Here is a 24,999-nt window from a genome sequence, read left to right on the forward strand (position 1 = left end):
CTTTCATTGAACAATGAACTACATTTACGACATACCAGCTGATCACTCGTGTTGTTACTTGTGAGTAATATGGGGTCTGAAGTGCAGTTGTAGTATTTATCAGCTAACCTGGTCCACCGTTTTAAAGCGACTGCTAAGGTATTTAGACAGTCTAAATTGGGCCTGAAGTCCACTGGAGGCTCATTCTCTACAACGGGTTCTGTTTGCCTCTCTGCTGGTTATCTCAAGTTCACAATAACACCAGTAAATAACTAGATTTCTTTATCTTTATACTTTTTAAAATTAAAGTTAGTCATATTTTGCTGATGCTTTATACCAAATATATCTTGACTGGGAAAGATGCTCTCAAAACCTTTATATGAATAAATAAATAAATAGATATTTACACAATGAGAAAGCAAATGTTTTTGTCACACCTGTATCAATCCAAGGACTTTATCCTGCACAATAGCTGGTGGGTTATTCTTGGGTAAAACTATTTTCACCAATACGCCATCAATAAAGTCACGGCTGGCTACGAGGACATGGAAACGATGACCGCAGTTCTTAACACACGTCTCCAAAATCTAATTATGAAAGTGAGATAAATGAAGTTAATACCTTGCAACAGGTTAATCTGAGAGCAAGTACGTGACAGAACATTTCTTCTGCCCTTGCCCAATAAAACATGCTGTAGTAGAAATTTATTTTTTGTTTAAATGCTCAAAGTTCTTAGGAGAGATTGCTGGTGGTAGAATTAGCTATTAATTCTGTTAGTTGCCAGTTGCAACACCACTCTTAAGAATCTTTCTGAAGCCCTGACAAATAAGTTAAACAATCGACTTTTTATTCATTGGGTTTCAGGACGCTTTAAGTGGAGGCTGTCAATGTTTGGATTCTGAAAGCCCATTCAGACTCCCACATTCAATCTTCAAAAGACTAATTTTAGAGTTCAAGGAATCCCAAGTGGAGAAACAGTTGGTCTTAAATATCTTTAGCCTGTTGGGCACATATAGTAATTATCCAAACAAGCACTAGTTTATACCTCATCCAAGAACCCCTTTGTTTCGTAAAATTCAACGTTATTACAAGGAGTTATGGGGGGGAAAACAGTAGCTACTGAAATAGGATGGAAGGGGCGAGAGAAAGGCTGACTAGCATTGAAACACACTTAGTTACTGCATGTGTAAAAGCAGAAAATATTTTCACACATTTGCAGAATAGCGAGTGGATTGGACAAAGCACTGCTACTCATCCATCATTCCAACGAGACATTAAACCGAGGCTTCGTCTACCTGTTCAGCTGGATGGTAAAGGTCCTAGGGGTCTATTCAATGCAAAGCAGGGAACCCTCTTGGTGCCCTGACAACCATTTGTCCCTCAACTAACACCAAAAACACATTTACTGGTCATTCATCTCATTGCTGCATGTGAGAATCTTACACAAATGAACTGTTGTGTTTGCCTACATAGCAACAGTGACTGCACTTTTAAAATTAATTTGTGCCAAACACTAGAAGACGTTTCTCAGAAATGTATAGGGATGCAACTCTTTTTTTTTCCACTCACCGTTAAAGCAAGCATCACTTCCCGGTAATTTTTGTTTCCACTCAGCCTTTTTTTGAGAGCCCTGATTGCATCCTTTGGCCTACAAAAGGGAGGATTTTATCTTTTTTTAAAAATGGTCCGTTCTCCTAAGCAGGATGCAACACAACATCAATTTTAATAGTGGAAGCAGTTGACAAAAATAAAAATTGCTGTCTCTTCAACTCATCCCGCTCTGGGAACTAAGAAATGCACTGTGCAAATGCACCATGCAAATACACCAGTGACCCCAGGTGGCAGATAACAAATATTACAGCAGTTAGTGGCTTAGATGATAGCAAAACCCCAACAGTTGGAATAATTTAAACATACATTTGTGCATTGGGATTATCTTATAGCATTAAACCCACTTAACTAGGTGTATTTTTTGTTGGTTTTTAAGGTGTTAAACATTTATTTGTCTTGTAACCAACTATCCAGAATGAGTTTGATGCAAATAACAAGAAACCAGACTGGATTCCGACATTCGTTCTGCAGTACCACAATTGTACTTTCAAGGACAGAAAGAGCATTTTCTTTTTAGAAAACTGAGTTGTTTAATTCTGGATTTGAAGAACAATTCCAATTGTCTTTGTTTCTGGGGCATACTTGCACGAGCACTGCCAGTACTCCAGTACCTTACCCAAGGTGCCATTTCTCATGTACGAGCCTGAGAGGGGCTCTAAATATGGAGAAAATCTGGTCCTAAAGATGTGCTGGATTGCGGAAATTGACATCATTAGAGTAAACTCAAGCAGCCAGTCCCTCTTGTTCTACTAATTCAGCAACTGAGTCTCCACATTGCTGGTGGAACCCAGCCCACCAGCACCCAACAGTGAAAGAGGGAGAGTAATGCTTGGAGATGCTCTCCCAAGAAAGGAACAGCAAAATTACAAGCAATATCAGAGAGCCTTAACAGTAATCCAGAACAATTCACAATGGTATCCAGGAATTATACCAGTGGAGTTGCATTCTTTGACCTCATTACCACAGCAATATGTATTTTTGTCATGAACTATGACTTGGGTTGTGTGTACAAACGGTCTATTGGTGGCCAAAGACAAGCCAATACAGAAAGGCAAGCCTTGCAGAGTATAAACTAACATACCAGGTATTGAGGCCTGGTTTCTTAGCTAACTGCCAGAATGAAGGAACTAAAAACTAATTTTTAAGCTCAAGTATCCTTAAACTAGGATGAAACCACCTATAACCGGAAGGAAATAGGCTTTATCATCATTGTAGGGTTCCCACCTTTTGTCAATCCAAAACTGACAGAAAAGGGATGGGGGCAAAAGCATAAAGTGGGATAATTATTGCAGTCCTGAGGTTTGCTTTGTTACAGTGGAAAAGTAATTGGAAACCTTAACATTATTATTGTTGCAAATGATGGAAGTAATTGGAAAAATGGTCTTTCGTTCAAAAAGGACTGCAAAAATGACCAGCTTATATATATTTTTTTTTAGAGATTTCTAGTCAGCCCAATCAAAAAACTGGACAGTCTTGTCCAAAATGGAATGGATGGCACAACTAGATCAACGTAAGTTAGAAACTGTATGAAATATTTAAGCTACTGTTCTCATAACAGAAGGCAGAACATTCAAACAATGTGAAATAATGGAACACATTCTGCAAGTGGGAGCAGGTTCACTTCATTGGGTATTTGAAGGGATTAGAAAGACCACAGGCTGCACACAAATTACCTCACTTACAGGTATTATACATTTCTTCTTCCAAATATTTAATACTCATATTCAAGCACTTATTACTTTCCCTGTTTGATACACAAAAGGACCATAATATTTGATTGGACCCCTACTTAATTCTTACCCTTCTTCAGTCTCGTTAATAATATCACAGATTTCCATATTCAGAGCCCAGTCTTCTGCCTGTAGGGATCCATCTGTAGCTCGTTCTGTTAATAAAGAACATCAAAATTTAGGAACTTTATTTAACATGTTGCTTTTAACAAACAGGTGCCATGAGAACAAGACTGTAAATAAAATATCAGAGGTTATTTGCCTTAAGTTTGCCTGTGCACAAAGGTCAGTCCAGTAGCCTAATAAGTGAAATCCAAGACCGACAAAACTCGAATTTGAAAGAACTATTGCAAAACGCTTATTACACTGCACAGCAGGGATCAGAATAACGCCAAAGTAAAAATCCAAAGTAAATGAAATGCTGTTAACGTGCAACTCAAACCAGCCACTACCAGTGCAGAGATTGAACAGATTGAGCAGAGTCCAAGATCGATTAGGTCTGTTAAGGGAAAAGGCCGGATGGCGAAATGGGTTTTCCCATCATCTTGTGTCTGCTGTGCTAGAGTGATGGCTCATACTGTATTGGGGAGAGAATTGAAGATAAATAAATGTCAGATTTTCATTAATAATACAGAAGTCATGTCAGCATACCATTGCTTCATTAACAGGAGTCCTAATAATTCAATTTATGTTACATATGCATATTAGATTTATGGATGACACTAGCTTTTCTGGGTTTTAGTTCAAACCTGTTGAGCATATTATTGTTAATGGCAAAATTAAATATCTAAATAAATATATGGAGACAAAGCCAATGACCAAAGCACATTTTACACAATTGGCTCATTTATAATCTGCAATCCATTCCGGTAAGACTATACAGTTGCTCATGGATCATTCTGTTCTGGACTTCAATTATACTGCAGTCTTTACATTTCAATTTAGTGACCGATAGCTTTCCTTTAGTTTCTTCAACTAAACTCATTTCAGAGCGATTTTAACATCAACATATAATCAGCGCAGAGGTTTGCAGGAATGCAGTGAGATCACAAAGGAATTAACCATGTCACAAAATTCCCTGCAGAATGAATATGGATGGAATTAATTTTGCATTCTCTTCTTTTCACCCCTGATCTTCAGAAGGCACGGCTCTTGATGGGATACAGCTTCATGGGCACCAGCAGCCTTCCGGTACCTTATCTGAGGAGCTGTGTTCCAGCCGTGGCTCAGTTGGTACATCCTCACCTTGAAGTCAGAGGTTATGGGTTCAAGTCCCACTCCAGAGACTGGAGCACAAAAATCTAGGCTGACACACCCAGTGAGTCTGAGGGGTTGCTGCAATGTCGGAGGTGCTATCTTTCAGATAAGACAAGACGTTAAACCATCTGCTCTCAGGTGGACATAAAAAGATCCCATATTACTATTTTGAACAAGAGCAGGTGAGTTATCCCCGGTGTCCTGGCCAATATTTATCCCTCAATCAACATAACAAAAACAGATTATCTGGTCATTATAACATTGCTGTTTGAGAGCTTGCTGTGCGCAAATTGGTGTCATGTTTCCTACATTCTTCCTTCTTAGACAGTTCCTCAGAGTCGAGGATGACTTGCTTCCACACTAAAAATGAGTTATTTAGGTGACTGATGAGTCCGATGTGGGACCTAGTCTCTGTCACAGTAGGGCAGACGGTGGTCAAGGGGATGTTGATTGAAGGGCCAGTTGGTTGGGGTGCTCGGGTTGTCGTGCGCTCCTTCTGCTCGGTCGCCACTTGCTCCCGGCAAAGAGAATCAAGGAGATCGGCGCCTTCCTGGACTCTTCTCTTCCAATTTAAGTTGTCTTGGGCCAGGGATTCCCAGATGGCCATGGGGATATTGCACTTTATCAAGGAGGCCTTGAGGGTGTCCTTGACGTGTTTCCTCTGCCCATCCGAGGCTCATTTGCCATGTTGGAGCTCCGAGTAGAGCATTTGTTTTGGGAGTCTTGTATCGGGCATGCGGACGATGTGGCCCGTCCATCTGAGCTGATCAAGCATTGTCAATGCTTCGATGCTGAGGATCTTGGCCTGAGCGAGAACACCGATGTTGGTGCACCTATCCTGCCAATGGATTTGCAGGATCTTGCGAAGGCAGCATTGGTGGTACTTCTCCAGTGCTTTGATGTGCCTGCTGTATATAAGCCATGTCTCTGAAGCATAAAGGAGGGCAGGTATCACTACTGCTCTGTAGACCATGATCTTCGTGCCGGGTTTGAGGTCCTGGTCTTCACTCTTCCTCAGGCGACCGATTGCTGCGTTGGACCTAGTCATCGACGTATGCGCTTGTTGACAATAGACTCCTGAGGTATGGAAAATGGTCCCCATTGAATTTTGATAATCGGGGGGGCAGTACTGTGTGGCAGGGGCAGGTTGGTAGAGCTCATTTGTCTTAAGGACGTTTAGTGGAAGGCCTATGCTCTCATATGCTACAGTGAAGGTGTTGACGATGGTTTGGAGCTCGGCCTCCGAGTGTGCGCAGGTGCAAGTGTCGTCTGCATACTGTAATTCAATGACAGAGGATGGGACGACCTTGGATCTGGTCTGGAGGTTGAACAGTTTCCTGTTTGTTCTATAGATTAACTCAACTCCAGTGGGGAGCTTACTGCGGGTGAGATGGAGCATTGCAGCAAGGAAAATCGAGAAGGGTGTTGGTGCGATGACACCGGTCCGTACATGAATTGGTTCTGTGGATGATCCGTTGGTCAGGATCACGGCTTGCATGTCATCATGAAGCAGGCTGAGGATGGTGACAAACTTTTGAGGACAGCCGAATTTGAAGTGGACGCTCCATAATCCCTCACAGTTGACAGTGTCGAAGACCTTTGTGAGGTCAAAGGCGGCCATGTACAGAGGTTGGTGTTGTTCCCTGTATTTCTCTTGAATTTGACATGGTGAAGATCATATCCATTGTGCCCCTTAGTGGGCAGAATCCGCATTGCGACTCTGGGAGGAGCTCTTCAGCAATGGGGAGAAGGAGATTGAGGAGGATTCTTTGCGATGACTTTCCCTGTGGTAAACAGCAGGAGAACTCCTCTATAATTACCGCAATCGGGCTTGTCTCCTTTCTTGAAGATGGTCATGATTACTGAGATCCTCTGGCATGCTCTCCTCCTTCCAAATAAGAGAAGAGAAATGAGTTCATGTTTTCATGCCAACAGTGCTTCTCCGCCATCTTTTAGCACTTCGGCGGGGATTCCATCTGCTCCCGAGGCCTTGTTGTTCTTCAGTTGTCAGATAGCCTTTTCAATCTCATGCCGGGCTGGGGTTGTACTGAGGTGGTGGCAGGTAGCATGCTGCGGGATGAAGTCATTACATTACATTCCTACATTACATGTAAAGTGACTACACTTTTGTTTTTAAAAAGTACTTCATTAACTGTAAAGCGCTTTGGGATATCCGGTGGCCATGAAATGCACTATATAAATGCAAGTCTTTCTTTCTTTAAACAGTAGGTATCAGCAGGCCATCTGAACCGTCCATACTCTTCACATATGCGCACTTTTCACCATGGATCATGATCAGAAGTGGTCGATTTTTCTGTTCCTATCTCAAAAGGTGCTGAGATCAGCTAACACAACAAAGAAAAATAACTTGCACTTTTTAAACCATCTCATCACTTGATAATCAATAATTATTAATTATTTTTGAAGTGTAGCCACTGTTGTGCAAACGTAGCAGCCAGTTTGCATACTGCTCAGTCCCACAAACATAGTTAGATACATGACCAGTTGCTGTTTTGGTGTTGGCTGTGGGATAAATATTGGCGAGCACACCCTGTTTTTCTGTCATGGGATCTTTTTATGACATAGGCAGCTGGGCCTTCAGTTTAATGTTGCATTTAAAAGATGGCACCTGACAGTGATACATTCCCTCAGCACTGCACTGAAGTGTCACACTAGATAATATAGTGGAGCTTCAACACACCGCTTTATGATTCAAAGACACTTGTGCAACCACCAAATCAAATTGACACAAGTGAATAGAATCTGGAGTCCTCGATTCTGCACAAGGGCCGAGGTTTCAGTTCTGGAATTAAGTATGGAATAGCTTTGATACAGGTTTCAGTTCCCATTTGGCACCTTCTCATATTGGTATAACTAGACACATTGCACTATTTGGCACAATAATGTGCAACTAAGTACACACAGATCAGATGCCTTTCGGAATACAACACTTGGGCTCTAAATATCAAGTCTATGCCCTCTCAAGTCCTTGAATGTTTAAAAACGCATGGTTGCAGACAGGTGTGACAGAACTTCCTGTAGCAGGTACAGGTCATAAACCTCATATATAAATAGGAGTCTAACATAGTTTCTAGGTGGAGGGACTACGTGTGAGTAGAGGAACAATCACGGTCAAAGAAACTGCTATTTTGAAGCTGTGATTCTCCTTCACCGACAAAAGAGATCAAAGAGACACTACACTGCAAGTTGTTAATTTTTTTATATTGCTGTCAATGTGCCTAGAATAAATTAAGTACAAAATACTCCATCTTTAAAAGTGTTTTTCAATGTGGAGTGGGTTAGTCTTGACCGTGCTATCACATAAACTAGTTTTCCTTCTCATCTCTAAGGGAAAAGGCTTTTATGAAATGTCCTGAAAAATCCAGGTCATATAAACATTAGATTAGTCCCATGCAATGAGAAATTGATGCATCATCAGTGTTGAAATAACCTTGTTCCGGAAACTATTTTCGGCTGTCTTGTCATTTCACTATCTCTGGCTAATCGGCTTTCTGACCCCCAGTAAATTCCCTTGTAAACAGACCACGGATAGATATTCCAGTGCAGTTAGCAAAACAGGACGAGAGTGTGAATGGATGCAACAGTCTTCCACAACCATGTGCAGTTTCCCCCAACCCCAATCCTCTTTCCTACTCTCCCTTAGGCTCGGTTTCTTGCTGGGATGAGGAGCCAGCCCTCGAATATCTCAACCAAGTTACCATTCTTGCCTATACAGCATATGGCAATGGGCCATTTAACCAGTGGGCATCACAGCCAAGCATCATCTTGTCCTCACCTGAATCTAATACAATCTAATAGGAGTTACTGGATAGCAAGCTTAACTTTTTTCTTCTCCTTAACCCAGGGAGGGGAGGCAATTTTCAATACTCCAACTGCTAAGATCAAGTAACTCAACACAGACCTTCTTGGTCTGTATGGTTTAATATCACATCACACAATTACCCATTAAGCCAGTAGGGAGCTCACCGTTGCAGTTTTCATTGAGCTCTTCAAATCAAACTATACATCAAAAATAAATGCAAAATAAAGTGTGCATGTACACGATTTACTGTTTTACAAGTGGTGTACTGGGAAACAACTCCCTTTCCTGCTACAGGTACCAACTTTACACTGACATTGATACGATGATAGGAGAACCATGACTGAAGATGAATAAAAATACCATAAAGGATGTACTTGCGGTAGCCATGACTTTGTGTCATTACAAATCCTGCTATGCAGCTTGCCATTACATCAGTGGAAGTTCCGATTTTGATCAAATGAAACCCATTAAAACAATATGTTGTACTGTGGCTCAACAGAATAGCCTCTTATTTGTAGCCAATGCAGCTCCAGCTTCAACCTACAAGCAAATTATAAAATTGCAAGTGCAATGTGCATTCACCAGCACACCAGCCTGCTTTCTGGCACTATGTAACAAGGATGCTAACAAACCAAGCTACCGAGATACTTTAACATAAGTCGCATTTATTAACAAAGATGCAAAAAGATTCAATGGAAGAATAAAAGTTTCCAACAGCGTGTTGATTTTATGCTCATTTCTTTTAATACAAACCAAGGAAATTCCAAAAGAAATGAGACAAAGTCTGCTCTATGGCAGGCACAGCCATGTCAACTGATACTCCGGCCCATGTACAGCTCCATTCATTTGTTGCCTTGTTTTCTGTAAACTGGTAGGTAGATTTACTGGAGTAAGTGCCTTCATTATTAAAGGATTTCTGGCACAAGAATCATTGTTTGCAAAGAATCGCTATGTGTAACTGTGTGGATCTGAATTGCTACAGAACGCTTTTAAAATCAGAAAATTCGGTACAATTACAACAGCCTTCAGACCTGCCTGGTTATCATGCTGGTAGAGACAGCCGAGAAGCAGGCATTTCAGATAAAATCTCTTTCCCGCCAAGTGAAATCCGAAGTTTGTCATTGGCATAATAAATTGGAAATGCGGAACACGGACCCAATTCACTGAAGCAGAACCTCTTAATATCACGAGTAATGGATTTTTTTTTACAAATATCCGCTCCTAGGTCACCTTTGGCAGTAGACAACAACTCATGTCCTCAACAAAACTGTTCACACTGCAGGTTTGACAGTTGTGATGCTGCTACTGTAAGTTATAAACAAGTTGCAGACAACTACAAAATCTACAGGTAGGTGAATATAGTTGCAAATGACTGCAAGAGAAATCATCTTCCAGCGAAATTAACATTTGTTTTCAGCTCCTTCACATTTACTAATATATGAGAACAGTGCGTCCTTACTATAACTTCAAACTCATTGAAGGAGATGTGTTGCATAATACTACGGCACCAGTAGTAACTTTACTGGAAATCAAACATATTTCTATCCTGGAAAACTATATGCCACCATAGCTACTATATGCTGAAGGACCCAAGAAAAAACTATATATAAAAAAAAATAAGCAAATGGAAAACTTTCTAGAACTGTATGAACAGATCGGATATTTAGAATGTCTCTATCCAACTAAAATGGTTTCTGTCATCACCAGCTGTGTGTATATTTGATGCTGGGGTGGTGCGACCATGGAGAAGCCAGAGAATCCCATCTCTTTAGTTATCTCTAGAGGCACCAACATCACAGAATTTACTTTACGACACTGTGAAATAAAGTTAAATGTGTGCTCATTTGCAGACAACTGTACTTGGTTAAGAAATGGATTGAAGACTTTGTCTGCTGTGGCTTAGTGGTAGCACTCCCACCTCGGAATCTGAAGATCGTGGGTTCAAGTCCCACTTGAGCACAAAATCTAGGCCGATACTTCAGTGCAGTTTTGAAGGAAGTGCCATCTTTCGGATGAGACATTAAACCGATAGCTTGTCTGCCCTCCCTAGTGGATGTAAAAGATCTCACGGTACTATTTCGAAGAATACCAGGCGAGTTCTCACCAGCGTTCTGGCCAATATTTATACTTCATGCAATATCACTAAAACAGATTAGCTAGTCATTACCTCATTGTTGTTTGTGGGACCTTGCTGTGCACAGATTGGCTGCCGAGCTTCCTACAATACAACAATACAACTACACTTCAACAATAGTTCATTGGCTGTGAAGTGCTTTGGGACGTCACAAGGTCACGAAAAGAGCTATATAAATGCAAGCTCATTCATTCATATTAGAGACATAGATGATCAAATACTTTCTACAACAGTGTCCTGTTGGGAGTCATGAGGGTATCATGTAAAATGTCATAAGTACAACTGGTCAATGTGGAGTAATGCGGATGCTGGATCAAATTTTGTTTAATCACTTTCATGAGGCAGAGACAAATTTCAGAGTTTCCTTGAATTTTTTACAGTAAGCTTTAGTACTCTGGTTTTAGTCAAACTGAGGAATATCACTGCCGCATAACAAGAATTCTTTTTAGCATCCAGTGTCAATATCAAGCTTATGTGGGTCAGCTATAAGTTAGATGCTAAATAAATCTCCTACCCACACCTCGAGGGATCCAAGATCGAATGCAGCAAGTTATTTTTTCCCCCTTTTTATGCATTGCCATGAAAAAAATCCACTTCAACCTTTGAAAAACATAAGAAATAGGAGCAGGAGTAGGCCATTCAGCCCCTTGAGCCTGCTCCACCATTGAATAAGACCATGGCGGATTTTGAACCTCAATTCCACTTTCCTGCATTATCCCCATATCCCTGGATTCCCTTAATATCCAAAAATCTATCGATCTCTGTCCTGAATATACTCAACGACTGAGCCTCCACAGCCCTCTGGGGTAGAGAGTTCCAAAGATTCACCACCTTCTGAGTGAAGACATTTCTCCTCATCTCAGTCCTAAATGGTCGACCCCTTATTCTGAGACTGTGACCCCTGGTTCTAGACTCCCTGGCCAGAGGAAACATCCTCCCTGCATCTACCCGGTCAAGCCCCGTAAGAAATGTATATGTTTCAATGAGATCACCTCCTCTCATTCTTCTAAACTCTAGAGAATATAGTCCTACTCTACTCAATCTCTTCTCATAGGACTTTTCCCCCCATCCCAGGAATCAGTCTGGTGAACCTTTGCTGCACTTCCTCTGTGGCAAAACTGTACACAATACTCCAGATGTGGTCTCAACAGTGTTCTATATAATTGCAGTAAGACGCCTTGACTCTTGTACTCAAATCCTCTCGTAATAAAGGCCAGCATACCATTTGCTTTTCTAATTGCTTGCTGTACCTGCATGTTAACTTTCAGTGATTCGTATAGAAGGACACACAGGTCCCTCTGAACACCAACATTTGCCAGCCACTCACCATTTAAAAAATACTCAGTTTTCTATTTTCATACCAAAGTGGATAACTTTATATTTCTCCACCTTATATTCCATATACCATGTTCTTGCCTACTCACTTAGTCTTTCTATATCCCTTTGAAGCCCCTTGGCATCCTTCTCACAACTTACATTCTCATTGGGGAATATCAATTCATCCCCAAACTTTACCACTGGGAATTTTCTATTTCCCACATCAGCAAAATACTGCCAATGCTGCAAATCTGAAATAAAAACAGAAAATGCTGGAAATACTCAGCAGGTCAGGCAGCATCTGTGGAGAGAGAAACAGTTACCGTTTCAGGTTGTGGGAGGCAGTTCAGAGAAGGTTCACGAGGTTGATTCCAGAAATGAGGAGGTTGACTTATGAGGAAAGGTTGAGTAGGTTGGGCCTCTACTCATTAGAATTCAGAAGAATGAGAGGTGATCATATCGCAACGTATAAGATTATGAGGGGGCTTGACAAGGTGGATGCAGAGAGGATGTTTCCACTGATGGGGGAGACTAGAACTAGACGGCATGATCTTAGAATAAGGGGCTGCCCATTTAAAACTGAGATGAGGAGGAATTTTTTCTCCGAGGGTTGTAAATATGTGGAATTCGGTGCCCGAGAGCTGTGGAAGCTGGAAAAATAAATTTGAGATAGACAGACAGTTTCTTAACCGATAAGTGAATAAAGGGTTATGGGGAGCGGGCAGGGAAGTGGACCAGAGTCCATGATCGTATTAAATGGCGGAGCAGGCTCGAGGGGCTGTATGGCCTACTCCTGCTCCTATTTCTTATGTTCTTAGCTCGGAGCACAATGATAGGCACATTTGCCTTTTTTCCCCCACAACTGAGTACACAGCACACTTCAAACGTAATTCATTGGCTGTGAAGCACTTGGGTAAATCTTGAGGACGTGCTTTCAAGAATCCATACTTATTCATAGAATCAAAGATTTACGGCACAGAAGGGGCTATTCGGCACATCGTGCCTGCGCCGGTCGAAAAAGAGCTATTCAGCCTAATCTCACTTTCCAGTTCTTGGTCCATAGTCTTGCGAGTTACGGCACTTCAATGCAATGAGGGGTTCTGCCTCTGCCAACCTTTCAGGCAGTGAGTTCCAGACCCCCACCACTCTAGGTGAAAACATTTCTTCTCAACTTCCCTCTAATCATTCTACCAATTACTTTAAATCTATTTCCCCTGGTTATTGACTTCTCTGCTATTAGAAATAAATGCTTCCAATCCACGATCTTGGCCCCTCATAATTTTATACAGCTCAATCAAGTCTCCCTCAGCCTCCTCTGTTCAGAAGAAAACAACTCCAGCCTACCAATCTTTCCTCATAGCTAAAATTCTCCAGTCCTAGCAACATCCTCGTAAATCTCCTCTGTATCCTCTCCAGTGCAATCACATCTTCCTTGTAATATAGTGACCCGAACTGCACGCAGTACTGTAGCTGTAGGCTAACTAGTGTTTTGTGCAGTTCTGGCATAACCTCCCTGCTCTTATATTCTATACCTCGGCTAATAAAACAAAGTATCCCACTTATGCCTTCTTAACCACCTTATCTACCTGTCCTGCTACCTTCAGGGATTTGTGGATATGCACTCCAAGATCCCTCTGTTCCTATACAACTTCTCAGTATCCTACAATTTATTGTGTATTCCCTTGCCTTGTTAGCCCTCCCCAAATGTATTATCTCACACTTCTCCGGACTGAGTTCCATGTGCCATTTTTCTGCCCATCTGACGACATTAAACCGAGGCTCTGTCTGTTCTCTCAGGTGGACTTAAATGGTCCTGTGGCACTATTTCAAAGAAGAGCAGGGGAGTTATCCCCAGTGTCCTAGCCAATATTTATCTCTCCATAAACATCACTTTAAAAAAAAAACAGGTTATCTGATCATTATTACATTGCTGTTTGTGGGAGCTTGCTGAGCACAAATTGTCAGCCACATTACAACAGTGACAATACTTCAAAAAGTACTTCACTGGTAAATGCAAGTCTTTCTTCCTTATCAACCACATGGTCAATTTTTGTATCATTTGCAAACTTCTTAGCCATGCCCCTTTATTGAAATCTAAATTCAGTGATATAGACCACAAAAGCACTGTATTTTGAAGAAAATTTATTTTTACGAAGTATAGAAACAGAAACACGGTTGCTATATTTGGACATTTGCAAGTCTTCACATTAAAACTTTAACCAAAGCACACAAATGAATTTTGAAAGTCTTTGCTCTGCACTGCCTTCATGTTAACACACGACGTCTGAATATATTCTAAAAGGCACATTCTATATAAAACTAGAGTCTCAGAAAAGTAAGCTTTTACAATAGATGAACAAGTCATGCAGACTATAAATGTTGCACACCAGTGTAACGTTAGCTAATCTAAACTACAATTGACATCTGATAGAGAATTCAAACAGGCTGCATTTAGACAGGCTGTGAAAAAAAAACACAGGCCACATTGCATTAAGTCATCAATCAACTTGACATTTTCGGACCTTGGGTAGCAAGCCAATTAAAACGTTAAAAGACTTTCAATTGAGCCAATAAGGTCAAAGAAGGCGAGTTCTTTTCTGTAAATTGATCCAGGTATAAATACAGCCATTTTGACCATGTGGTTTCAGTAAGACAAAGGAACTGGCAATCAGCCAGCAGATTGTTGCTCTCTGCCAAGATTAAAGAAGTTAAAACGACCATCGGAGTTTGTATTTCATTGGAAATTAAGAGATCTAACAATTTTGGCGCTGCGAGCAGGGTCGCTGAGGAAAGAAACTGAATTTTGGACATCGGACCTACATACTGAGGTAAGGACACCTCTTTTTTTAAAAAAAAGTCCTCGGTCAAAAGTCTAAATTCGCCTCTCCTTCTACGCGATTCCGAAAGCCTCCGGTTTGCGAACCCTCCAGTTGGTAGTCGGCTCGAGGTCCCATAGACGTCTAAACTTCGGCGGTGTGTTAGTTAATTAATCACTGATCTATTGATCGGCTAGCAAGCCTACGACTCGAGACCCCAGTAAAGAACTCAGTATAATGGCAGCAGGAGATAAGAACAAAGAATTGCCTACAACTGTTAAAGGTGGGCAGGCACCACCTGAAGTTTCGCTAGATTTAATTCTCGAACAGTTGAAAGAATACATAGAGCAACAATTCAACTTATCTAAAAGCTGTATTAAGATCAAACAAAAGTACGGAACCTCCAAAGGACAATGGTCCTGGGACGAGATTAAAAGGGTCTGGGGAAAAACGACCCGTATGAAAAATAAAGAGCGAACTAGATGGTCCCTAGCGGTGATGGGCCAGATCCGAAACTGGAATGAAATTATAATGCGTTCCCAACATGATCGAGAACTGACCAGTACAAAGGATCAATTGCAAGCTGTTTGTGCACAGCTGCGACAGAAAAAGCTTGAACTTGAAAAGCTGGAAGCTGAAGTTAAAGATCTTAAATGGAAAAAATCATTAGGTCAAGAGACAGTAATAGGAAAAGGAAAATGTATTGATCAATTCCCAGGGTACCCATGTTTGGATAAATTAAAAGCGCAAACCCGAAGACACGACCGAGGAATAGATACGGTTTCTGAATCCTCCGACAATACAGTGTCAGAGGATGATGAAGAATTAGGGGTGCGCTTTGCCCCGTTTAAAAAAAGACGAGTTGTAGTCAAATCAGAAGAGACCAATATGTCGAGGAACCAACTAGGGGGGAGGCCATCTTAGACTGGGTGTTATGTAATGAGAGAGGATTAATTAACAATCTCGTTGTGCGAGGCCCCTTGGGGAAGAGTGACCATAATATGGTGGAATTCTGCATTGGGATGGAGAATGAAACAGTTAATTCAGAGACCATGGTCCAGAACTTAAAGAAGGCTAACTTTGAAGGTATGAGGCGTGAATTGGCTGGGATGGATTGGCAAATGATACTTAAGGGGTTGACTGTGGATGGGCAATAGCAGACATTTAGAGACCGCATGGATGAACTACAACAATTGTACATTCCTGTCTGGCATAAAAATAAAAAAGGGAAGGTGGCTCAACCGTGGCTATCAAGGGAAATCAGGGATAGTATTAAAGCCAAGGAAGTGGCATACAAATTGGCCAGAAATAGCAGTGAACCTGGGGACTGGGAGAAATTTAGAACTCAGCAGAGGAGGACAAAGGGTTTGATTAGGGCAGGGAAAATGGAGTATGAGAAGAAGCTTGCAGGGAACATTAAGACGGATTGCAAAAGTTTCTATAGATATGTAAAGAGAAAAAGGTTAGTAAAGACAAACGTAGGTCCCCTGCAGTCAGAATCAGGGGAAGTCATAACGGGGAACAAAGAAATGGCAGACCAATTGAACAAGTACTTTGGTTCGGTATTCACGAAGGAGGACACGAACAACCTTCCGGTTATAAAAGGGGTCAGGGGGTCTAGTAAGGAGGAGGAACTGAGGGAAATCCTTATTAGTCGGGAAATTGTGTTGGGGAAATTGATGGGATTGAAGGCCGATAAATCCCCAGGGCCTGATGGACTGCATCCCAGAGTACTTAAGGAAGTGGCCTTGGAAATAGTGGATGCGTTGACAGTCATTTTCCAACATTCCATTGACTCTGGATCAGTTCCTATGGAGTGGAGGGTAGCCAATGTAACCCCACTTTTTAAAAAAGGAGGGAGAGAGAAAACAGGGAATTATAGACCGGTCAGCCTGACATCGGTAGTGGGTAAAATGATGGAATCAATTATTAAGGATGTCATAGCAGTGCATTTGGAAAGAGGTGACATGATAGGTCCAAGTCAGCATGGATTTGTGAAAGGGAAATCATGCTTGACAAATCTTCTGGAATTTTTTGAGGATGTTTCCAGTAGAGTGGATAAGGGAGAACCAGTTGATGTGGTATATTTGGACTTTCAGAAGGCGTTCGACAAGGTCCCACACAAGAGATTGATGTGCAAAGTTAGAGCACATGGGATTGGGGGTAGTGTACTGACATGGATTGAGAACTGGTTGTCAGACAGGAAGCAAAGAGTAGGAGTAAATGGGTACTTTTCAGAATGGCAGGCAGTGACTAGTGGGGTACCGCAAGGTTCTGTGCTGGGGCCCCAGCTGTTTACACTGTACATTAATGATTTAGATGAGGGGATTAAATGTAGTATCTCCAAATTTGCGGATGACACTAAGTTGGGTGGCAGTGTGAGCTGCGAGGAGGATGCTGTGAGGCTGCAGAGCGACTTGGATAGGTTAGGTGAGTGGGCAAATGCATGGCAGATGAAGTATAATGTGGATAAATGTGAGGTTATCCACTTTGGTGGTAAAAACAGAGAGACAGACTATTATCTGAATGGTGACAGATTAGGAAAAGGGGAGGTGCAAAGAGACCTGGGTGTCATGGTACATCAGTCATTGAAGGTTAGCATGCAGGTGCAGCAGGCGGTTAAGAAAGCAAATGGCATGTTGGCCTTCATAGCAAGGGGATTTGAGTACAGGGGCAGGGAGGTGTTGCTACAGTTGTACAGGGCATTGGTGAGGCCACACCTGGCGTATTGTGTACAGTCCTAACCTGAGGAAGGACATTCTTGCTATTGAGGGAGTGCAGCGAAGGTTCACCAGACTGATTCCCGGGATGGCGGGACTGACCTATCAAGAAAGACTGGATCAACTGGGCTTGTATTCACTGGAGTTCAGAAGAATGAGAGGGAACCTCATAGAAACGTTTAAAATTCTGACGGGGTTAGACAGGTTAGATGCAGGAAGAATGTTCCCAATGTTGGGGAAGTCCAGAACCAGAGGTCACAGTCTAAGGATAAGGGGTAAGCCATTTAGGACCGAGATGCGGAGGAACTTCTTCACCCAGAGAGTGATGAACCTGTGGAATTCTCTGCCACAGAAAGTTGTTGAGGCAAATTCACTAAATATATTCAAAAAGGAGTTAGATGAGGTCCTTACTACTAGGGGGATCAAGGGGTATGGCGAGAAAGCAAGAATGGGGTACTGAAGTTGAATGTTCAGCCATGAACTCATTGAATGGCGGTGCAGGCTAGAAGGGCCGAATGGCCGACTCCTGCACCTATTTTCTATGTTTCTATGAGGGCGGAACCAAAAAAACAAAGAGAAGGGTGTATGCAGAATACTTAGTTCATGCTCCGGCAGACCCAGAGAAAATTGATAAATGATCCAAGGAATTGCCCAATCCAAAGAAAGGGGGGAGTAAAAACGTGGGACCAATTGGACCGCTTAAGAAATATATATCAACTTCATCCCTGGGACGGAGTGCAAATTTTGACCATAATGGTGCCAAAAACACAGGGAAGAAAATTGCACGACAAGGTAGATGAAGCTTTGGGGCAGAATGAGCAAGAATTAGATGCAGGATGGGAGGCGATTCAACACTGGCTGCAAGCCTTCAGTCCAGCTAAGACAGACTGGGGAAAAATTGCAGCTTGCCAACAGAAAGGAACAGAGGAGGTCCTGGAGTATGACGAGCGGTTTAGATGCACGTGGCTAGAACATTCGGGTATGAATAATACGGATGAGGAAATGGATGAACAAGCGTTTGGACCCCTGAAAGCAGCTTTCGTGGCAGGTCTAAAGCCAGAACTGTCCAAAATGCTTAAGGTAGTGTTACCGGACTGGGAAGGTAGAGGAACTACCTTTGCAGCATTGGTGGATCGATGTAACCAATTAGATCGGGATATGGGAACTAAATTCCGAGTTGTACAGGCTATGGGATGGAAATCCCAGGATTCCGATAAACAGTCATTAGGAAAATTACCCGGAAAATGTCATTATTGTGGGAAAGAAGGTCACTGGGCCAAGACATGCAGGGAAAAACAGCAAGGTCGTGGCTGGGGAAGAGGACGCAGCCAGGGATACAATTCAGCCAACAAGCCAGGCTTGTCACAAGATAACAACCTCATAGAAGCATTTAAGCGACTGACAATACAACAACAGGAGTTACTTGGGATAGCAAAAAACGATTAGAGCCCACCCTGGCCCCCCTCCTCGCACTAATACAACAAAGGGGAGATGGGCTATATATAACTGTGAGGGTGGATGATAAGGATGTGGACTGTCTTTTAGACACAGGGGCGGAATTAACATGCTTACCCCTACAATATGGAGACTTTTTGCCGTTGGATGGTTGGGCACGTACAGCCTATGGAGTTGGAGGCCATAAAATGGAAATTAAAAGGACAACACCGGTACTTATAGGGCTGGGTCCACATGAAATAACCACACCGGTCTGGATAGGCCCAGTAGATCAACCCCTTTTGGGAATGGACGTTCTAATCCAAATAGATTCATCGTTGCATTTCGAGGATGGTCGGGTGACATGGTCAATTAGAACTTTGAAGAAAGAAGAATTGAAGGAACACCCGATATGGGCTAAAGATAAGAAAGATTGTGGCCTACTCCAGATGGAGCCTGCGTCATTTATAGGGACCAAGCCTCCATGCACTAAACAGTATCCCATCAGTCCAACTGCCATCGCGGGAATCTTACCGGTTATTCAGCAATTGGAGAAACAAGGGGTGCTTATTAAAACACATAGCTCCTCCAATAGCCCCGTGTGGCCGGTACAGAAATCTAATGAGACTTGGCGTTTGACTGTCGATTATAGGAAAGCTAACCAGTGTATTGATCAAAAAGCTCCTTTGGTCGCAGATCCCTCCACCATTTTTAATGTCCTCAAACCGGAACATAAATATTTCTCGGTTATAGATATGGCCAACGGATTTTGGTCGGTGCCTCTGGCACCGGAGGTTCGACAGTGGTTTGCTTTCACTGTTCAAGGACAACAGTATACTTGGACCCGGTTACCGCAGGGTTTCCACAACAGCCCTACGGTATTCCACATGGCTTTACAAAGCCATTTGCGAGAATTACCTCCCCTGTCATCCACAGTCATCCAATATGTAGACGATATCCTGCTAGCTTCAAACACGGAAGAACAGCATGAACAAGATTTACGAGCTTTGCTGGATCACCTTTGGCTGAAAGGACATAAAGCCAGCATCGACAAAGCACAAATATCCCAAGAAGAGGTTGTATACCTGGGACAAAAGATTTCACAAGGAAAGAGAACTTACCCAGGATAGAACTGCAGCCATTCGGGCTGCTAAAAAACCCACCACTGTTCAGGAACTACGGTCTTTTTTGGGATTGTGTAACTTTAACAGAAATTGGATTGACTCCTTCACACAGCTTGCTCAGCCACTGAATGATATTTTAAAGGGGAAACGTGCCTCTAAAGAAGCCATCACCCTCACTAAAGAACAGCAAGAGGCCTTCCTGAGTTTGAAAAAGGCTTTGTGTTCGGCACCGGCTCTGGGAGTCCCCAACAGTGGTAAGCCATTTACCCTGTTTGTTCATGAGAAAGAAGGATATATGACAGCTATACTGACAAGAACATGGGGATCGGCAAAGACCTATTGGCTATTATTCGGCAAAACTGGATGCGGTAGCCCTCGGATGGGGAAGTTGCCTAAGGGCCATGGAAGCTACATGTCGAGCGGTAATGATCACTGCGGGTCTAGTCCTCGACCAAAAGCTGATTGTCAAGTGTCCCCACACCGTACACGCTTTGCTGTCTATGAATAGAATGTCTCAGGTAACAGCAGCAAGATGGACCCGCTGGACAGCAGTTTTGGAAGCTCCTAATCTCCATATCATCCGGGCCAGCCTGGTTAATCCCGCAATTATGCTCCCGATGTCAGAATCGAGGGAGCAAGAGGGGGGAGAATGTGAAGAGCATGACTGCGTGGAGATTTTAAAAGAAACAGAAGAAGCAGCCTTAGCAGCAGAGGAGCCTCTGCACAACCCAGACCTCATCCTGTTTACAGATGGTTCCTCCTTTGTTGACAATGGTACCAGAAAAGCAGGATGGGCAGTTACAACCTTATATGAGGTAGTGGCAAAAGGACGTTTACCCTCAGGAACGTCAGCACAACAGGCCGAGTTACGGGCCCTGTCAGAAGCATGTCGAATAGCAGAAGGACAGACAGCTAATATCTACACAGATTCGCGTTATGCTTTTGGAATCGCTCACGACTTTGGTATGTTATGGCAGAAAAGAGGATTCCTCACTGCTGCTGGTACACCTATCCGAAATGGAAAAGTCGTCCGAGACTTATTGGAGGCCATACAATTACCTCAGAAAGTGTCCATCCTGAAGTGCAAGGCCCATACCAAGGAAAATACTACAGAAGCACAGGGAAATTCCCTAGCCGACCAGGCAGCTAAAGATGCCGCCTCACAGGGCGTTCCTCCAGAAGAACCAACACAGATGTGCAGATTGAAAGCACTCAGGACTCTGACACGAGACCTTCAAACAATGCAAGGCGAGTGCTCCAGAGAGGAAAAATGGACATGGATCGAGGCAGGAATGAAGCTATGCGAAGATGGTGTCTGGAGACAAAGAGTTACCGACAAGCCAGTCGCGCCACAAGCGCTTATGCCTTTTTTAGCCCAACAGATCCACTCGTGGGGACACTTGGCCTCACAACAGATGACGGCACGGTTCCAGAAAAGCTGGTGGGGTCGGGGATTTAAAAAACATGCCCAGCTGGTAACAGACCGCTGTGTGGTCTGCCAGAAAAATAATTCTGGACCCATCACGGTAACGCCCCAACTGAGGCCCCCTGCCCCTGTCGGACCATTCCAGCATCTGCAGGTTGATTATATATCTCTTCCTTTATGCCAAGGATACATTAACATTCTTGTCATGGTCGACAGATTCTCTAGATGGGTAGAAGCTGTCCCAACTAAAAGAGCCACAGCCAATCACACTGCAAAGGTCTTGTGTAAGGATTACATTCCCCGATGGGGAGTCCTGAGTAACATTGACTCAGATCAGGGAACACACTTCACAGGTTCTGTCTGCCAAGAAGTCTGTGGGTTACTGAACATTACGTGGGATTTACACTGTCCTTATCATCCACAATCATCAGGACAAGTAGAGCGAATGAATTGAACTCTGAAACAACGGCTTGCCAAATATCACCAAGAAGGAACACCATGGCCCCAGGCACTACCAATAGTGCTATGTAGCATTAGGGCAACCCCGAACAGAACTACAGATCTTAGCCCATTTGAAATTATAACAGGAAAACCCATGTCGCTGCCAGGAACTATTGATTTACGGAAAGCTGATGTTCACTTAATGAGTGACACTCTTATCATACTGTCAGAACTTAACCAATGCTATTAGTTCTGTTTCCCGACAGGTATCGGCAGCATGGGGTAATCCACCCGAAGGAGGACACGACATCATCCCGGGAGTCTGGGTGTATGTGAAAAAGTTGCATAAAGAACCTTTGGGTGCCAAGTGGGAGGGACCTTATCAAGTGTTATTGACCACCCAGGCAGCTGTTAAAGTCCAAGGAAAGAAAGCCTGGATCCACGCTTCACACGTTAAACGAGCACCCGTAACTGAAGCTGAAATCTAATAAGGACAATTACTTTTCGCGAAAATGTATAAATTTACTGTAGTATTGATTGTAGGTATTTTAGGCATAGGCCTACTTCTTACTAGCCGACCCTCTGCACCAAAGGGAAATAGTAGGGTAGCAAGGGAATTACATGTAAATACCTTTTACTTTTATATTGTTTGTTTATGTTGATTAAATATTGTTGCGACCAGGCAGCTGTAGCTGCTGTCCCGCAGGAGAGACACCTTGCAGGTCCCAGCAGACCATCTGTACGTGGCACAGGTGTATGTTATGCTTAAGGAAAGGTGGTTTACTGGTTGAATTAAGATATTGATTTGGATTAAATTGGAATAAGGTTAATTAACTTACTAAAACCAGACTTCCATTGTGGCCATGATGGAACTCGGGTTGGTGTAAATTTGTGTGGAAGCTACTAGTCCGGACATGTGGCGAAACACATCAACAAATTTTAGAAGGAAACTCTATTAACATGTGTGAAATAATTTTGTAGAATGTTTAACCAGTGATACCTGATGTTTTATGATACAGTTTGTGAAAGAATCAAAGGGGGGATTGATAGAGAATTCAAACAGGCTGCATTTAGACAGGCTGTGAAAAAAACACAGGCCACATTGCATTAAATCATCAATCAACTTGACATTTTCGGACCTTGGGTAGCGAGCCAATTAAAATGTTAAAAGACTTTCAATTGAGCCAATAAGGTGAAAGAAGGCGAGTTCTTTTCTGTAAATTGATCCAAGTATAAATACAGCCATTTTGACCATGTGGTTTCAGTAAGACAAAGGAACTGGCAATCAGCCAGCAGATTGTTGCTCTCTGCCAAGATTAAAGAAGTTAAAACTACCATCGGAGTTCGTATTTCATTGGAAATTAAGAGATCTAACAACATCAGCATTCCTGGGTTAGAGGGGGAAAAGCTGTCCAGTCTTCCGCTCCTAATTACTAGCCACTCGCCCCCACTGGAAGTGCATGCATGTGCAGAAGCAAGGCAAGGACCTGAACAGCCAGAAAGCCTGCCAATACTCACCATCAAGTCTCATGAACAATGAGCACTTGAGTGGCAGTATGGGAGGGTGACTGCACCTGTGGAACCATATCCTAGTAAAGAGTCAACAGCTTCAGATGATGTGGGAGCAAATTGGCAAAAAATAGGAAATCTCCCTTCAGATTAGAGAATCTCTAAGCAATTACATCTGTAAGTTTAGAATGGCAATTTTTATGATGTGGTGGAGCACTGACAAGGTGTGTCACCTAGTGCAATGCAAATTAGTGTCCACAATTTCTCACAAAGCTGTACCTGTAGCAGAGATAGAGAAGAATTGAAATACTGCTCCATAGGGGATCAATGGGTTGAGTAGCTAACACTGTTCTTTTACCACCGGCTACAGTTTGGATCCAGCACAGTATGTGACAGCTGACACAAATCCAACACTGTCATTTTGCACTGTGACAAAGCAGGTTAGTGTCCCAGGGAGTGGCCTGGAGTCAGTTTAATTCCCCACCAGCCCTCACAATTAGGCGTGGTGCACAGCATAGCAAGACTACGAGGAGAAAAGATGTTTTTTTTAAACTATGACTTTTTTTTTAAAACTCTTAAACACTCCCAAACAACAGAATGAGGACACAAAATTTGCATTTAAAATCTAAAAACATCCCATAAAGCTCTAAAAATATGCACTTCCTTTAAACTGTACCCATTTACATCACACTGATCATAAAAATATAGCAAGTTATTAATTATGCATCTTGCTGACATAATATACAACAATTCCATTGAAATGTGTAGCACAACAGATATTGTTAAAGTATTCATTTTGATGTATTAGTTAACAGATTTGAATGCCTTAATTTGGGGGGAGGGGAAAAAGGAAAATTGTATACGTTTGCATCCTGTATCACGGTTGTGGTGCTGATTAAAGCTCATTGATAAGTGCACCAAGGTTGGTGGTACCTTGAAGCAACCAGCCAAAACAAGATCACTGAAGGGTACAGTCGTCTTTGCTTTAGGCTTTTTGGACCCGCTCTTTAGTTTATATCCCGTCAAATCATCCAAACGCTTGACATCTTGCAATACATTTTGCAACGACTCAGGATTTCTCAAGATTGGGAGGGAGCAAACGAATGACATGTTGCAATTCTAATCTTGGATGAGCGCTTGCGTTCATTCACCTTCTACACCGATACGAATTACGCTTCGTGGTAAAGTTGACATAAGTAGAAGAATAAAATCAAAACGACTAAAAGAATGCACTGACACAAACGGTTCAAGCTGGTGTCAGGAACGACCAGCATCCAACAAGGACCAAGGCGGAGAGGGCAATCTGATTGCTCCTAAACTCCATTCCTCACAACCGCTTAAGTAGTTGCAAAACTTGATATATATATAAAAAAATCACTTTAGGCCGTTTAGATTTCGAATGACATTGCAAAAAAATGTAAACAAACATTTCTCTTTTGGGCGGACACCCGCACCCTGACGACATGCGTCACCCTGAAAAGAATATTTTAACACTCTAATGTTGATGAGTACTTTCCTCGTTATTTTTATTGAGAAAAAAAAACCAGGACTAAAATCCAGAAAGACCCAGAAGCAAATTAAATGCCAAAAAGATGACGCGACATCCTCGTGAGGGGATTGATTTTAAAAACAACAAACAAACATGCTCATTTTTTTTTACTTCAGGAATAATGTACAG

The 24,999-nt window shown here is 42.4% G+C and overlaps 1 protein-coding gene across 7 annotated transcripts in view; it reads right to left on the minus strand.

Moving 5' to 3' along the window:
* The window catches only part of tom1l2 (target of myb1 like 2 membrane trafficking protein), a 59,365-nt gene that overhangs the window by 34,223 nt on the left and 143 nt on the right, over positions 1-24,999 (minus strand). For all 7 annotated transcript variants that reach the window (XM_070901355.1, XM_070901353.1, XM_070901352.1 and 4 more), the window contains exons 2-4: positions 3,391-3,475; positions 1,549-1,627; positions 417-566 (exon numbers count right to left, since the gene is read on the minus strand). In XM_070901355.1, the coding sequence (XP_070757456.1) occupies positions 417-566; positions 1,549-1,627; positions 3,391-3,475 (314 nt within the window). The remainder of the gene's footprint in view (positions 1-416; positions 567-1,548; positions 1,628-3,390; positions 3,476-24,999) is intronic.

Source organism: Pristiophorus japonicus, chromosome 15 (assembly GCF_044704955.1).
Source record: "Pristiophorus japonicus isolate sPriJap1 chromosome 15, sPriJap1.hap1, whole genome shotgun sequence".
In the NCBI taxonomy this organism is placed as follows: Eukaryota; Metazoa; Chordata; class Chondrichthyes; family Pristiophoridae; genus Pristiophorus; species Pristiophorus japonicus.